This window comes from Malania oleifera, chromosome 5 (assembly GCF_029873635.1).
Source record: "Malania oleifera isolate guangnan ecotype guangnan chromosome 5, ASM2987363v1, whole genome shotgun sequence".
Taxonomy (NCBI): Eukaryota; Viridiplantae; Streptophyta; class Magnoliopsida; order Santalales; family Ximeniaceae; genus Malania; species Malania oleifera.
In genome coordinates this window covers 13,030,463-13,046,459 of record NC_080421.1, presented here as the reverse complement: position 1 = coordinate 13,046,459, position 15,997 = coordinate 13,030,463, and the positions used below count along the sequence as shown (strand labels likewise).

At 34.8% G+C, this 15,997-nt stretch overlaps 1 protein-coding gene and 1 non-coding gene across 3 annotated transcripts in view; one reads left to right on the top strand and one right to left on the bottom strand.

The window, feature by feature from the left end:
• Window positions 1–8,347, top strand: part of LOC131154843 (uncharacterized) — a 50,547-nt gene extending 42,200 nt beyond the window's left edge. The window contains exons 11-17 of one of the 2 annotated variants that reach the window (XM_058107630.1): window positions 1,706–1,798; window positions 1,907–2,176; window positions 2,303–2,942; window positions 6,537–6,612; window positions 6,693–6,904; window positions 7,344–7,422; window positions 7,788–8,347. In XM_058107630.1, the coding sequence (XP_057963613.1) occupies window positions 1,706–1,798; window positions 1,907–2,176; window positions 2,303–2,942; window positions 6,537–6,612; window positions 6,693–6,792 (1,179 nt within the window). In that variant the 3' untranslated portion in view covers window positions 6,793–6,904; window positions 7,344–7,422; window positions 7,788–8,347. Of the gene's footprint in view, window positions 1–1,705; window positions 1,799–1,906; window positions 2,177–2,302; window positions 2,943–6,536; window positions 6,613–6,692; window positions 6,905–7,261; window positions 7,423–7,787 lie in introns of both variants that reach the window. The other variant, XM_058107629.1, reaches the window with a different exon arrangement.
• Window positions 8,348–15,179: 6,832 nt separating this feature from the next.
• On the bottom strand, window positions 15,180–15,252 carry TRNAA-CGC (transfer RNA alanine (anticodon CGC)). The gene has a single exon. It is a non-coding gene; the product is annotated as a tRNA-Ala (tRNA).
• Window positions 15,253–15,997: the final 745 nt, after the last annotated feature.

The window sequence follows — 15,997 nt, the reverse complement described above, 5'->3', positions numbered from 1 at the left end:
CAATTTTTTGAATTTGCTGGGCCCATTCACCAAAATTTGTACGCCAATTTACTAAATTTATGGGAAATTTGCTACTTTGATAAATTCTGCATGTTATGCATATATATATTTTTTTCTTTTTTAAAGATTGGAATAGAAGAATATATTAATAGAGAAAGAATGTACAAAACTGGAGAATGGAAATCCTAAAATATTAATAGAGAAAGAATGCACAGAACTGGAGAATAGAAATCCTCCTGAATGGAACAAAAGAACAAAGATAGAAAAGCTAAATAAATTATACAAAACAGCACACCAAGCACGCTGAGCATCCTGAAAAGACAAACCCTTGAAACAGCCAGCGGCAATAGCCTATAATAAAGTCAAATACTGAATCTTACCCCAAACCAAAGGCAAAGAAGTCTTTGTCCCCTTGAAATACAGGTGTTCGTTTTGAATCAAACACCCCACAACACAGCATACAACCCACATCTCCAAAGGGTTTATCTGTCCTTACTCCTTCCAAAACCTGAAATAGAAATGGTTGCCATATCCTCCACCGACCCTGGATAAACCTAACTTTCCCCTGTAAACACCAAAGGGTATTTTCTGAATTCTCTGGGGAAAAAGAACAATGCAAAAACAAATGGGAGGCAGATTTAGGACTATCAATTTGAAGTACACAAACATCCAGGAATAAAGCCCTACAATGCCTCCTATTCAGCAACAGATTGTTAGTGTTAACTCCAATGTTTTAAAAGGCGAAGGCGTAAGGTGGGGGGCTCTAACCCTTAAGAGGCGAGGTGTAAGCCTTAAGGCATTGGGGTGTAAGCCTTTTGAGATTTTATTTTTAGATAAAAATACGTAAATAAGTTATATATTTTAAGAATAAATAAAAAATTAATAAAATCACAAAATAATGTAAAGAAAAAAAATCAAATATAATTTGCAAACTACTTGTTGGCCATTCAAAAAAAAAAAATTGCTTAAATTCATTACATAAACATGACGAGATAGCTATAACATTACAAAGTTCAAATTATTTTTCAAGATCTAAGATGCAACTCAATTTTTTTGAAAAGGTTGAGGTTCAAGAGTTTTAGAAATCAACTCATGTTATAACATTCCTTTTATATAAACATGGAATCAATATTTTCTAGCCAAATCTTACTTGAGAATTGCACACCCAAAATGCGCAACTCTCAAGTAAAAAGGCGCAAAAGGTGTGCCTTTTTGTACAAATGCGTAAGCTTCAGCGTGTAATGCATTAGCCTTTTTGGGATTTGGTATTTTAGATTGAGCCTCAAGGAGTTTTAGGCATGCCTTGCCTTAAGGCGAGCCTCAAGGCAAGCCTTGATTATGCCTTTTAAAACATTGGTTAACTCTATGAAGAACAACCAACCAAATAAAAGCCTCAGTTTTAGAGGTAACTTTGACCTTCCAAACACTATGAATAGTGAAAAAGACCGATTCTCCCAGATTAAAAACCCTAAGAAAGATTTACCAAAACTTTATTCTTGAACATTGATTGTGGCCCCTGCCACTTAAAACAAGAGGGTGTGAAAGTGATTTTAAAACATGGGTACTGTTATCTATACCATATATGTGCCGTTGCGTTAGTTGTCTTTTGTCTATTTTCGCATTTGCAGCAACTGTTTTAAATGGATTATAACTTATGAAATCCAGATAAATTTGGTTTCCGGTTATGGCTTTGTAATTCTTTTAGGTTTTGGCAATAACTGAGGGTCTACATGATGTTCACAATTTGGGAAAGGAGGCTGCTGCAGCTCACCATTCTCTGACAGATGATCTTTCAAAGGTTTTCATTTTTTTTTTCCTTGCTAATTTGTTTGTATTGGATTCTTGATCTAGGTTTTTTCTGAAGTCCTCACTACCATATGTGCTGATGATTTTAATTTTTGGGCAGGCGAGTCTGATCCTTATTCCACTTGAATCAGTGTTGTCTAAGGATGTAGCTGCAATGACTGATGCCATGGCTAGGGAAAGAGAGACAAAGATGGAAATATCTCCCATTCATGGTCAAGCCATATACCAGTCGTATTCTTTAAGAATTAGGGAAGCCTATCAAACCTTTGGGCCCTTGGTGCCATCACTTACATCATCTGTAAAGGGGCTTCTTTCCATGTTGACAAGGCTTGCACGAACTGCAAGTCTGCATGCTGGAAATCTTCATAAAGTAATGTCTTGCTTGTGAAGATTGAGATTCATATTTTTTAGATGCTTCAATATCAATTACTGAATATACACAAAAATTCCCATCTATAATGTTTGTTTGTTCTTTTCCCATCATTTTCTTTATCAGGCTCTTGAAGGACTTGGTGAAAGCCAGCAAGTAAGGTCACAAGAGATCAACTTGTTAAGGCCAGACCTGGATGGTGATGCAATTGATTTTGATAACAAGGAGAAAGAGAACTTTTCCAGATCTAGTGGAGAACTTGAAGAAGATTTTCCTGGAATTACTGGACTGACTTCCCAGGATAAAGGATGGATATCTCCTCCAGACACCATCTATAGCAGCTCAGAATCTAGTCATACATTGGATGAATCAAGTCTTCCAGATAGCTTCAATAGTGCAGCAGAAGTGATGGAACAGCTTTCACTGGGGTCTAATGCCAGGGAGGCCTCTGTTCCATTTTCTGGAACTGGTTCCCAAGAAGTTTCGTTTTGTGGGCAATCAGAATCTAAGCATGTGGAGGCCATTAACAGCGATTCCGGCTCGGTCAGATCATTAATTAATGAATCAATTGAACATCTTAAAGATTTGACATCTCCAAATAACCAATGTGTAACTGCCAGCATTGAAACTTCACATCCTTATGAAAACTCAGGGATAATGTTTGGGGGTAAAGATGAAGTGGCAACTTTAATAAGCAAAGTTAGGAACGAGGATGAAGTCCAAGAAACTCTCCTTAATACAGATGCTGTTAGTCGAATAGCAAGGGGTAAGAATCAAATCTGTATCACCAAAATATCCTTATATTTTTTCCTGTTGTTTCATTTGTATCTAGATATTATTCACATGGACTGGGATGATTTTGCAGATGAAATTATTAATCTTTTCCAGGCTGGGTATTAGCATTTCAAACTTTAAGTGATGGTTGAAAACTGGTCGATGATGGAACATATTATATTGTTAAAGTTCAAAAAAAATATTGCATGCATGCATACATTGTGCGTGTGTAGATCAAGAATAAGATTAGTTTAAATGAGGGAGTGGGTCTTTGAGGATCAACTGGCAGTGAGAAGGAATCACTTGTTCCTTAAGAAATTCTTTCAGAAGATTCATTCATCTGTTTGATGAGTCCTTTTTTTTCATTCCTGATAGCAAACTGGCTGATGAGTCATTAACTGGTTCTTGCTGTTGCAATCCACATATTGCCCTAAATTTTCAGGAAAACTCAACTCAACATGATCATCCAAATTTTATGGTTGGCTATTTGAATCTTTTTTTTTTTTTTGCAATTTGGATATCTGGCATCATATTTTCTGTTGTCCATGGCCCATTATATCTTTTTTTATACCAACTTGAATGAGGTTGCTCCTCACTGCAGCTTTCATTGTTCTTTGTCAGAGCATGCAAAAGCTAATTGATCTAAATGTCATTTCAAATTGGCAGTAATAATTGGAAAGAGTAGAGATGTTACTTGCTTTAAATTATCAAAATTGTCAAAAACTTGTGATCCAAATATCTTTTTTTTTTTCAATCAGTAGAAAAGGTATCCATTAAAAGGGCATCAAAGGGATGCCAAACTTTTGTACAGTGATCTTACACCTTAAATAGATCAAGAAGGGCTATTTTTGGGACGGGATTATGCTTGTATTTGTTACTGAACTTTTTGACTCAGTTTGAGTTGCTGGAGGAAACAAAATTGACCTGCTATGTGGTCTGCAATTTTTTTTTTTTTTTGGGGGGGGGGGGGGGTGCCGGGGTGGTGTTATCTTGTATTGGGGATTCAATAGTTTAACATAACTGTATTACTTCCTGCTAACTCTAACAGCTAATAATGAAAACCTTGTCCTTGTTATCACCTCACTGCTTCCCTAGGGTAAAAATAACTGATTGTAAATATAAGATAGCAAGAAAGATTCTTACAGAATAGTAGCTGTTTACGGTATATTTCATTTTTAATTATTTCCTGCTGAATTAATCACTGGGGCTAAAAGTCTATGTCATTTCAGCTTGTTAAAAGTCAAACTATTTGCTTGCTTGTTCCTTTTAGGAAGAAAAAAAATTATCAGACTTGATACTGTTTGCTTGCTTATAAAAAATAAAAAAGAAATACAAACTGTTTGCTTGAACCAGGATATGTTTTCTACCTTCATTATAGTAGGATATCTATTGTTGGTTGTGCTACGTTATCTTTTCTCAAGCATAAGATGCCTGTTGTAATCTTCTTAAGAATAGGAGGCAAAACATTGACGACATCCGAGTGTTATCTTCACCCCTACCCTGAGGTTTGCTTTTTCTATTGAGGTATTAGTATAGACATCGAATAATGCAACATGATATATGTAACAGCTTTCTAGAGAGAATGAAAAATTCTGCAACCCCTTTGAGTGGAGGAATGCTTAAAGCATATATGCTCAAAATCCCTTGGGATTAACTTTTCTAGAATTAGAATTGTGGATATGGACATAACAATTCCACCCAAAGGTTTCTGGAGGAACATAAAAGAGGATAATCTAGACACACGATGAAAACATGGGCATTTGGCATTTGGCATTGAAGTATGCATGATGAAATTTGACTTTTAAGTTTTGTGGTGCACAAACTCCATTTGCCTCATGTAGTGAACTCCAGTACAAGAGCCTATGATCCCAAGAAAACATTCATATATGCATACATACAATATTACAAAGAACACAGAATGTTTCAGTTCGTAGAACAGGAATGGGATCATGAAACGGAATGTGCTCCAAAGTGGGTATGTTTGAGGTATCCTTGCAGACACATAGGTGAAAAATGCGTACTAGCACTACCTATTTAGGAGAGGATGCAAAGAGCTTTGTTTTGGTGAAATTGATAAATAATGACTGGAAAATTTTATATCAATTTGTGGTTCACTAGGGGTTAGTGTTTTTGGTAACTCTCTCTCTCAAGAACTCTTCTTGAGAAATGTATTTGGAGCATCATTGGGGTGGAAGGCTTTTTGGACTGTTGTTGTAGCAATTAAGATATGGAGTGGATTAAAATGGATGGGCTCTTTCATTTGGTGGTGGTGTAGGTGGTTACGGGGTGACTCTTTGGAAATTTGTTGCCCAAGGTTTGGGCTATTTCTTTAACTCTCATGAGGGTGGATTATTGGAAACAGATGGCTATTCCTTTTTAGCATAATTTTTGGCTTGGAGAAGGCTCCCTAAAAGCTCAATTTCTCTTTATTTGTTTTGGCATTGTAGTTATGATTCAATCCAAGGGCATTGAAGTCTCCAAGTCACATTTCTTGGCACGAATCTGCATCCACCAAAATGCAAACTTATTAGGCAAATAAATAACCTTGGAAATGTGCTACACATGCTGTGAAAAGTCTATATAAATCTATTGCTCTCCACCTTGACCAATCAATCAAGTTGCTATACCAACTTTTGGACATAATGACACCTGCCATTTGCAGATGTGCAACTTTGAAGTGTTAGAACTTGCCTTATTTGCACAAAGTGGAGTGGATGAACAAATCATGTCAATACTGTCCTGAAAAAAATCTGAAGTAGAAGTTGGAGGAAAATGGCCAAACACAAATCAAATAATCATAAAACCACCTCCTCAATCTCCTTGATAGAAAAAAATACAGATATAGGAATGATTATGGATCAAGAACCTAGCTGAAATAACAAAATTTCGATCTTGGCTAAAATCTACTCTCTGTCCTACCAGCAACAAAATGCTCGAACTCTGGGAGTTAAAAGAGAAAGCTGGCCTAAGCTCTTAATTCTCTCTCTCTCTCTCTCTCTCTCTCTCTCTAGCCTCTCTTTTTCCTTTTGCTCTTTCCCACTCAAAGTTCTTCAATATGGTAATTAGGAGGAGGTTGAGAGAACCTCATCTGCTAATGGAGAACACAGAGCAAACCAGATCAAAAATCTAAACAATAGACTCAGCAGACTAGGTCATGCTCAGTGGAAATTTATATAGAAAAAAATAAAGAAAAAAGACTAGTCATTCAACTTGATTTTTGAGCTGTAATACCAAGTTCTTTTTGATGATCTTTAAGTAATAGAGAGAAAAATGGAAAGAAAAATAGAGAAAAGGAAGAAGAGAGAAAGAGAGAAGGCTGGTATCTTGCGTCATTCCCATTGTTTTCATACTATTATGCATGTGGAGAGTCCATCTTAAATAAAAATAGCCCTAATAACTAATATATTACACTTTTAGCCTTTCAATGCTTCACCTGAACAACTAATACATGTCACTGTTAACCTCTCAACACTTCTCTTTATTCCGTCTTTTAACCCCCCTTTCCCTATATGTTTGTGAACTTCCATCAAACTTGAGATAATGACAACTAAATTATTTTTTGTTTGTATTTTGTTGTTACCTATAGGTAAAAATGCTTATGCAATCTCAGTCTTAAGGCGAATCGAGATGAAACTTGATGGTCATGATATTGCTGATAACAGGTAACTGCTTTCCTTGGCAAAGCTTCACTAATTATTTATTTTGGTGAAATGTGTTAAAGATAAACTGTTCTTGTTTTCAGGGAAATAAGCATTGCAGAGCAAGTGGATTATCTACTTAAACAAGCAACAAGTGTAGATAATCTTTGTAATATGTATGAAGGTTGGACACCTTGGATTTGAACTAATGAAGCTTTTGCATGTTATGAACAAGACCTGGACTCAGATCATGTTCTGAAGAGAATTCTTGGGCATGTTGGGTCATTTTCATTCACTGGTACTTCTAAACGGCCAGGTACTTGTGTTTCAAATCTTTTTTCCTTCCGGAGGTTGAGCCACTGCATTTATTGCCTCAAGAATGCCTATTTCTTGGCTTATCGATTCTGAGGTTCACTGCATAGTGCATAGCATGAGCCGCCAGTTTTGTTAGGAAATTAGAATGAGGAGATACTTAGAGCCAGCACAGAGAGTTCCATCCAAATACTCTTCTGTACAGCTCTTATTGGCTGGACCTTTCTCATTGAGGAATCTTTTTCTCTCACCGGAAAACATACACTAGGCCTGTTTATGTCTCCCTTTTAGCGGGAAGCAGCTTAGGTGTTTTGATGTATTTTAAAACTGCCTGAAGACTTGCAGTGGGGCTCTATTTTAGGACTATTGCAACCTGCAAGAGCTTGCATCCTTTTCATTGCTGGTTAAAGCTTAATAAAATGCGAAGGATTGGATGGCTGCAGAGTGCTTCAATACGCAGAACGGTGTGCTTCTGAGAGGATTATGGGTTCTTGGTACTCTATGTACCTCAGTCAAGTTAATGTGAGTATTGTTTATCATATCATTTCTTTTTTCCAGTAATAAAATTTGATTTTTTTTCAATGATAAAACACTAATAGTTTAGAATGACATGTTGATCTCAATTTGGATGAAATAACCTTTTCATTAACCCCACCACACACATCTCTTTGATGTGGTCTTATTTTGCACTGTTTTACCTCTTCAACAGTTTCAGCATGTTTTGTTCCTCTGTTTCTATTCAGGGTCTGTTTTTGAATTCTGAAATTCTGATTATTCCAAAAATATAGAATAATCATTCAGATCAAATGCAATATTACACGTGCTTTAACATGTTATCTGATCCATTGTCTGGTTCTAATATCCCTGCTTCATATTTGGATGGACAGGAGTTTGGATTGTATCCTTGGATGATGATCTTAGTGGATGATCATCTTTGCAGTGCAGAATTTGCCGGTGGGGATTCTTGCATGAGCTGGGGCACGAAGAGGCATTCTATTTATGGTGGGCCCTGGGCCTCTCTGCAGTACTGCACTAATGGTCACTGAGCTTCCTCAATAATGCCCGGAAGGGTAGAGCAGCATGTTATGTGTCATGTGTCTCCACTATGCTTCTTTTGAAATTCACCAACTATAGTGGAGCATAAATTTGACAGGATGCCCAGCCTTGGACTTGCTGAGAATGAATACTAGCACATGATTCTATTTCTCATTAGTTGGTGTGCCTTGGCGTCATGATTTCATTTGGGTTCAGATATAACCAGTTATATTTTCAAGCATATTTCAGTAAGCATCTTTGACCACTTAATCACTGATTTTTTATTCTATGAACGCCCCAAGTTGTAAAACCTTTGCAAAATTGATGATGTAAATGTCAGATTGGACTCGCATAGTTTCCAGTTTGCTACGCAACACACTTCATGCAAATTTATTTATTTATTTTTTTACCACACTTAATGCACTTTCTGAGAAAAATATGGGTTTATGTGAAGATCCTGGAAACAAGACTGTAAAGATGGAATTATGCTGTGGGATTACAAAGTATATTTTTTGGGTTTAATGAGTCATTTTAGCTACTTGGTTCACCTTCATCTGCTGGGGGAGTCTTGCGTCCTTCATTTCTGCGAGGGAAATTGCAGCCTTTGATGGTTTGAACTTTGAAGCTTTTGTCTCATTGTATCTCTCAAAGTATTGCTAGAATTGTTTGATGTACATGGGCGGTTGATTTGTCTCCAACTAGGCTGAGCATTTGTGTATATTATCAACCCAATAGACATCTGACCTGAAGCCAATTAGAATGGATTGAGTCTAATTTCAATACATGTATTTTCTTTTCATTTCTTTTCGAAGTTTCCAATAGAATTTGTATCATAACAAACCAGTCTGCTTGGCCTCGTTTGAAATTTGAGCAACAACAAATGGAGTTGGAAATCTCAATCCAGTAATCTAGTCATTCCTGATGGTTATACTTGCCTGTTTGGATTATCCTAAGGTCTCATTTGAAACTTGAAATTGGGTTTTACTGGGATTGGGGAATTGCAATGGTCATTTATTATTTAGTTTCCATTTCAAGAGATTGAGAATATGGTCTATTGTATTATTTTTTATTGTAATAAAAGGATAATATTACTATTTTTAGCATCTTATAACATTTTCACATCTCAACCTTCTCAATCCAGAGTTGCCGAAAAGACTAAATTTAACTTTCCACTTTTTTCAATGTGGACCTATTCTCATTTTAAGGCCCAGTTACAGGAGTTTTTTCCCTATTTGTCTTTTTTTTTTAAAAAAATATACTAAACAATACCTTTCTCGGGAAAATAATTTTCGGAATAATCCTAACGTAATCTCGCTACTTGAAGTAGTGAGATTTGCTTATTTAAACAAATCTCGCTACTTCAAATAGCGAGATTTGACACATGTCATTTCGAGAATTATTTTCTTAAAAAAATATTATCTAGTATATGTTTTTTTAAAAAAATGATAAATTAGGAAATAAGTTCTTTTGCATAATAAATAAGAAAATAAATTCTTTTAATATATATATTTTTTAAAAATAATAAATTGGGAAATAAATATCCTACGTAATAAATCGGGAAATAAAACAAAATTTAATTCTTTTTCTTATTACTTTTGGAACAATAAATTTTTGAAAAAAAGAAATTTCCTATTTAATTATATCAATTTTTTTATATTTAATATATTTTTTGAAATTTTTTTTTACTTAAAAGTATTATTTTATTCACTAAATCTAAAAAAGGAAAGAAAAAGAAAAATACAGTAATAAAAAAAAATCTCTTAATTTCGGATAATTTTTTCTTTTTAGAAGGTTTAAGAAAATAAAAATTCAACAAAAACCCTTTCTTATTTTCCTGAGTATCTGAAATCCCAAAAAAAAAAAAAAAAAATTGAAGATGAAGAAGAGGAGGGAAAACACAGAAAATCCATCAACTAGAAAAACTCATACTCTTATCCTTTTTGTCTTTGAATCTTAGATTCCAACTACAGGTGGGAAAGGCAGTCGTGAGGGCCCATCACTTGTATTGCTATGCATATCAAATTCCATGAATGGGCGTGGGGGGAAAAAGAAAACCTAAACATTCTTTTAGGAAAAAAATTAAAAATCAGAGCGACCCATTAATGACCCTTACCTCCTCTTGCAATGCTCAAGCCAAACAGCAAAATTTTTTTAGCTTCTTTTCTCTTCTACCATTCTCTGCTAAGTCGCCCACACATCTCTCCGCATTCAATGCCCTTCCATATAAACCGTCTGATCTTAGCTGCGGTCAGTATCACTCTTGTGTCAGAAGCATCATGAGTGCTTGCTTCTTCCATCCGCCTGGCAACACTTGGCAATGCTGCCCCCGAACAATTAATGTTAGAAGGCACCCCTTTCGAGTTTTTTCCGATTTTAACTTTTTTTTTTTAAAAAATATTAAATAATACCTCATTCTGGGAAGAATTTCTCAGAATGACTCTGACGTAATCTTGCTACTCCAAGTAGTGATATTTTACCAAATCTCGCTACTTGGAGTATCGAGATTTAATTGGAAGACTTAATGCTCTACCAGCCGCCTTTCGACGCGTGGTAAAGCTCTGCCAACCACCATTTGACGCGTGGTAAATCTCGCTACTTGGAGTAGCGAGATTTTTTTGATATAATTAATGCTCTGCCAACTGCCTTTTGAATTACCTCCTCCCGGCTTTCGACGCGTGACAAATCTCGCTACTCCAAGTAGCGAGATTTGCTTCAGAATAACATCGCCCGTTCTTCCTCCTTTCTTGCGCGAACAGAGTACCTGTTGCTGAGAGCCGAGTAGGTGACCGTTGAAGGAAGACTCTGGAGCAGATGACCGTTGCGGGCTTCATCAAATCAATGTATACGATTCTCGTGAATGTAACGTTGTGAACATACTGGTATCAACTGTATTTGAATAATATTTTATTTGCACAAGTGCGTGGATGGATATGCTCAATTTTTAAACAGGGCTCTGCCGAAATTAGTATAGTTTGTTCATAGGTTCAATGTATACGATTCTCGTGAATGTAACGTTGTGAACATACTAGTATCAACTGTATTTGAATAATGTTTTATTTGCACAGGTGCGTGGATGGATATGCTCAATTTTTAAACAGGGCTCTGCCGAAATTAGTATAGTTTGTTCATAGGTTCAATGTATACGATTCTCGTGAATGTAACGTTGTGAACATACTGGTATCAACTGTATTTGAATAATGTTTTATTTGCACAGGTGCGTGGATGGATATGCTCAATTTTTAAACAGGACTCTGCCGGAATTGGTATACTATTTTGATAGGTTCAATGTATACAAATCTCGTGAATGTAACGTTGTGAAATATAATTTAGTCTCTCTATGTATGTTTCTTAGGTTTTATTTCTACTTTTAATTTGACAATATTGAAAGTAACACCAAACGGGCCCCCAAGGAAAAAGAAAAGAATTCAATTAGGTGCAATTCAATTTGAATAGGGTTGAAATGTATACTCAGTAAAAGAGCTGTATGATATGATGATTTATCTTTAGAACTACCAAACAAAATATAATCCTAAAGCTTGCAATACATTGTTAGCCCACAACCTAACAGCTTAAGCTTTTAGGTATAGTGGTATTTTTACAACCAATATGGAATGTCTAGTTTGCAATTTCAATTTGTGATATTGTGCATTTTTTTTTTGGAAATCAACTGAATATGGTCCTTGATGTTCAGATATTTGCATCTGATAGCTTTCTTCAATTGACGAAGTATACGCGCGAAGAAATTTTGGGGAAGAACTGTCGGTAAGATATATTACATTTTGCATTTTTTTTTTCTGAAATATTGTTTATATTATTAAGCTAGAGTGCCTTCACCCAAGTTGTTGGTTGGAGAACACAATCCCATTCTATCTTAAACCGAATAAGAGCCAAGTTCTTGTAAAATACATGGTGCCTTAGAGACATCCTTTTTCCCACTCACCTCTTGCTTTTAGATCATTCAAGTTTTATTTTACAACTTCTCTTCGTGTTTTCATCTCATTGTATTTTGAAGCCTCTCAATTAGTCATTCACAAATATTTATAGGCATACAACCATAAGTTACATATGGAATGTTATATTCATTTATGTCTCCTTTATATTGAGGGATATGGATGTTAAAGCTTGATATACATTGTTGTCCCAAAACATAATAGTTTAAGCTTTTAGGTAAAGTGATAATGTAACATGGACTCTGCCGCTGGTTACCAGGAGGTCTTGGGGTCTAGTCTTGTTGCTTGCGTTTATTGTGTGGTTTTTAAAACTATTGTATTTTCTATAAGTGGTAATCTAACAATGGATATATTATCTTTTCACTGCGGGTTTGGGGAGCTTCTTGGTTCTCATTTGTTGGGGAAATTTCCTCCATTCTGAAATTATAATTGAAGTTTAGAACATTTGTTGGTAAATTTAAATGTGAAAGGTAAGAGCATATCAATTTCAATAATTTAGCGCCATTAATCATCATGCATGGGACTGGTGCTTAGAAGCTGGAAGTCTTGGGGATTATAGGTTGCAGGCTTATTCTTGATTTTATCATTATATGTGATAGGGCTATCTCTGAAAGGCATGCATGCAAGACTTCATGCCATTTATCCTTTTTATTATGTCATTGGTCTAGTCTAAAGTCTGAATTCTTAAAGATTTCAGGTTCACACTAAATGATCTTGAATTCAACATTCTATATGGTTTAATATGTCCATGAACGCAAGTCTAACTTCATGCTTGTAAAGTAAAAGATAACTTCATGCTTCTACTATGGGGGGGGGATATCATACAAATTTGATATGAAAAATATTAAATTCAAAATTTTGAATAGTATATGAAACAATTTTGAAATGAGCATACACTTCTTAATTTTGTTGTCTTCCCTGATCTTAATAAACATTTAAATGGATCCAAAAATATAAGGAGGCAGCAATACAATATTAATGAATTTTTTGTAAAATTATTATTATTATTATTATTATTATTATTATTATTATTATTATTATCCCCAAGATCCAGCACTACCTATGATAAGTATTTTTGTCATTTGACTTAATAAATGAAACTGTCGGATCCTTCTAATTTAAATATTAATATGAGTAAAGATTTTTTTAAAAAATAGGCTAAATTCAACAAAATTAGATTCAATTTTTTTATTTTTATTTTTAAAAGTAACTAAGACTTAAAATTGGGACTAAGGAATTGTGTTACAGATGACCTCCTCTTCCTCTTTCTTAATTATTTTCAAGCGATAACCACCCTTAGGCCTCCCTATTAAAGAAACTTTATTATTTTTAAGAAATGAATTACTAAAAAGGTGAATTACATTTTTATTGTGCATGTCAGTATAATGGATGTGATCTGCAGGTCAGAATTCTGAACAGTTGCTGCAGAGCATGCACAGTAGCCTGCATATAGCAATTATTTCCTACCATCTTATTTTTGCTAGCATCCATCAACTACGAATACTAATAAGCAATAAAAATAATATAATGTATATAAAAATATTTAGTAATTATTCCTTATTTATCATTTTTTAAAATATAGATATAAAATAAAATTTTTTTACAAAACTAATTATTACATTGACACGTGTTAAATCTCGCTACTCTAAGTAGCGAGATTTGTTTTTAGACAAATAAGTCTCCAGTTGACACGTATTAAATCTCGCTACTCTAAGTAGCAAGATTTATTTTTAGACAAATAAGTCTCCAGGTGATGCGTGTTAAATCTCGCTACTTGGAGTAGCGAGATTTGGTAAAATATCGCTACTTGGAGTAGCGAGATTACGTCAGAGTCATTCCAGGAAATTCTTCCCAGAATGAGGTATTATTTAATATATTTTTTTTTTAAAAAAGTTAAAATCGGAAAAAACTCCACCCCTTTCCTGCTGTTGGATCTTCCGAGTTTTTTCCCAATTTATATATATATTTTTTAAAAAAATTAAATAACTCAAAATAACATGTGGTAAATCTCACTATTTGAAGTAGCGAGATTTGCTTAAATCTCGCTACTTGAAATAGCGAGATTATGTCAGGATTATTCCGAAAATTATTTTCTTGAAAAAGGTATTATTTAATATATATTTAAAAAAAAAAAAAGACAAATTAAGAAAAAACTCCCAATTACAGTCCAACTGATTAATTCTTAGCATACCCAATCTGTGTTGAAGTCAAAGACACCTCTATATCACATTTTGTTCATTTGTGTATCCTTTTAACGTGGCCTCTCCCTCGTTAATTTTTTCACTCTCTCTCTCTCTTCTCTCTCTCTCTCTCTCTCACACACACACACAAAAAGCAGAAATAGTCATCTCCATGACTCTTTTATCCAAAAGTTGGGAAATCAATGGGCACCCAGCCCAAAAAACAGTTGGCAATGTACCCAAGTCATGAGTTTGGGCTAAAAAACAGGGGGCATGACTCCACCATCAAGCACCATTCTTTTTGTATTTTAATCAAATCACTTCGCCAAGCTGCTGTTTGGTGGCTCCTTTTCTGATTTCAAGTACTTACTAAGCTACAACTTATCCAATTGAATAAATAAACAAATAGACAAAACAAATACCAATCTTGTCTTCATTTGGAGCACACAGAATACAATACCCATCACATTTGAATTATATATATAAAAGAGAAGTTAGAGAACTCCCCATCCACATCTTCTATACGATCTACACAATACTAAACATCCCCAAGCCCCTGCAGGCTGCAGCTTCAAGATTCATACCCATATCTCAAAAATATTAGCAACCCATTTTGTGCCTGCAGATCGATGTCCGGGGTGGTGGATATGTGGACCAGTGAGGTAGAGAAGCGGCAAGCCGAGGCTCGAACCACTTTGGGAACTGGGTCGGACCCTGCAGCTGCCAGTACTGCCAGCCCCCGGTCGAGCCGCCTGGGTGGGGTTCATGGGAAAGAAGTGAGCCCAGCTGCAGCTGCAGCGTCAGCAGCAGCACCCCTTGGCACCCGTCTCCTAAAACTCAACTTGCCTGTGCCTCTCTATTCTGAAGCTTCAGTTTCTATGCTGGTTGAGTGGTTTAGCCCTTGATCTATTTGAATGAAGATCATCAATTACATGCTGTTTTCTTCTTCTTCTTCTTTTGTTTTTTTGGTGTGAGCTTTCTTTTGGGTTTTCCCCCTTGTAAATATCTGTTCACGTAAATAAAGCTTCGCTTCCTCTGATGACAGCTCCATTTCCATATCCATTCCTCTGATAAACACAGAGGGCAAAAAACCAAGATAAAAAAATATAGCAAATGGAGGTGCGGGGAATCGAACCCCGTGCCTCTCGCATGCGAAGCGAGCGCTCTACCATATGAGCTACACCCCCTGACTGTTGTTTGGCTCACCAACTTGGGTTTTTTTTTTAATCATTGCTTGCGACTAGGATAACCCAAACTATGTTTTGTATATTTTTTTATTAAAAGAACTATTTGTAGACATGCACCGAAAATGAATGAATCGAAAGAACTGGTGATGCCATTACGATATCAAAATTTTGTAATATTCTAATTTTTTTGTCCTCTTTAACTTTCTAGGTTTGTGTGTGTGTGTGTGTGTGTGTGTGTGAGAGAGAGAGAGATGTAGTTTCTTGAATTAATTTAAATTTAAAATTTAAAATTTATGCTCTTAAATACTATTTAAGTTTATTTATAATTAGAATATATAAAATAATAGTAAAATTCATAATAAATAATAAATAAAGAATATATATTTTTAAATTTTATTATTGAAATATTTATTAAACAATATAAATTTTAAAATTTCATTACTGAAAATTTATTCCCTTTTTATTAAATATTGATCGAAAACTTAAAATAATAAAAAGTATATAAGGAATAGTCACTAGTTCTATTTATTTATTTAAAATATGATAAGAAAAGGTGTATTAAAATTATAAAAGAAAATACACAATATATAACAATCAAAATTAACGTTCAGCCATCTTAGCAGAAAAACAAATTATTAATCAAAAGAAAAGAATATTGATCTAATTTCTAGAAACATGAGCACCTATATAAGACATAAAACAAAATTTGATTAATAATAATAACAATATTAATTGTTGTTATGTG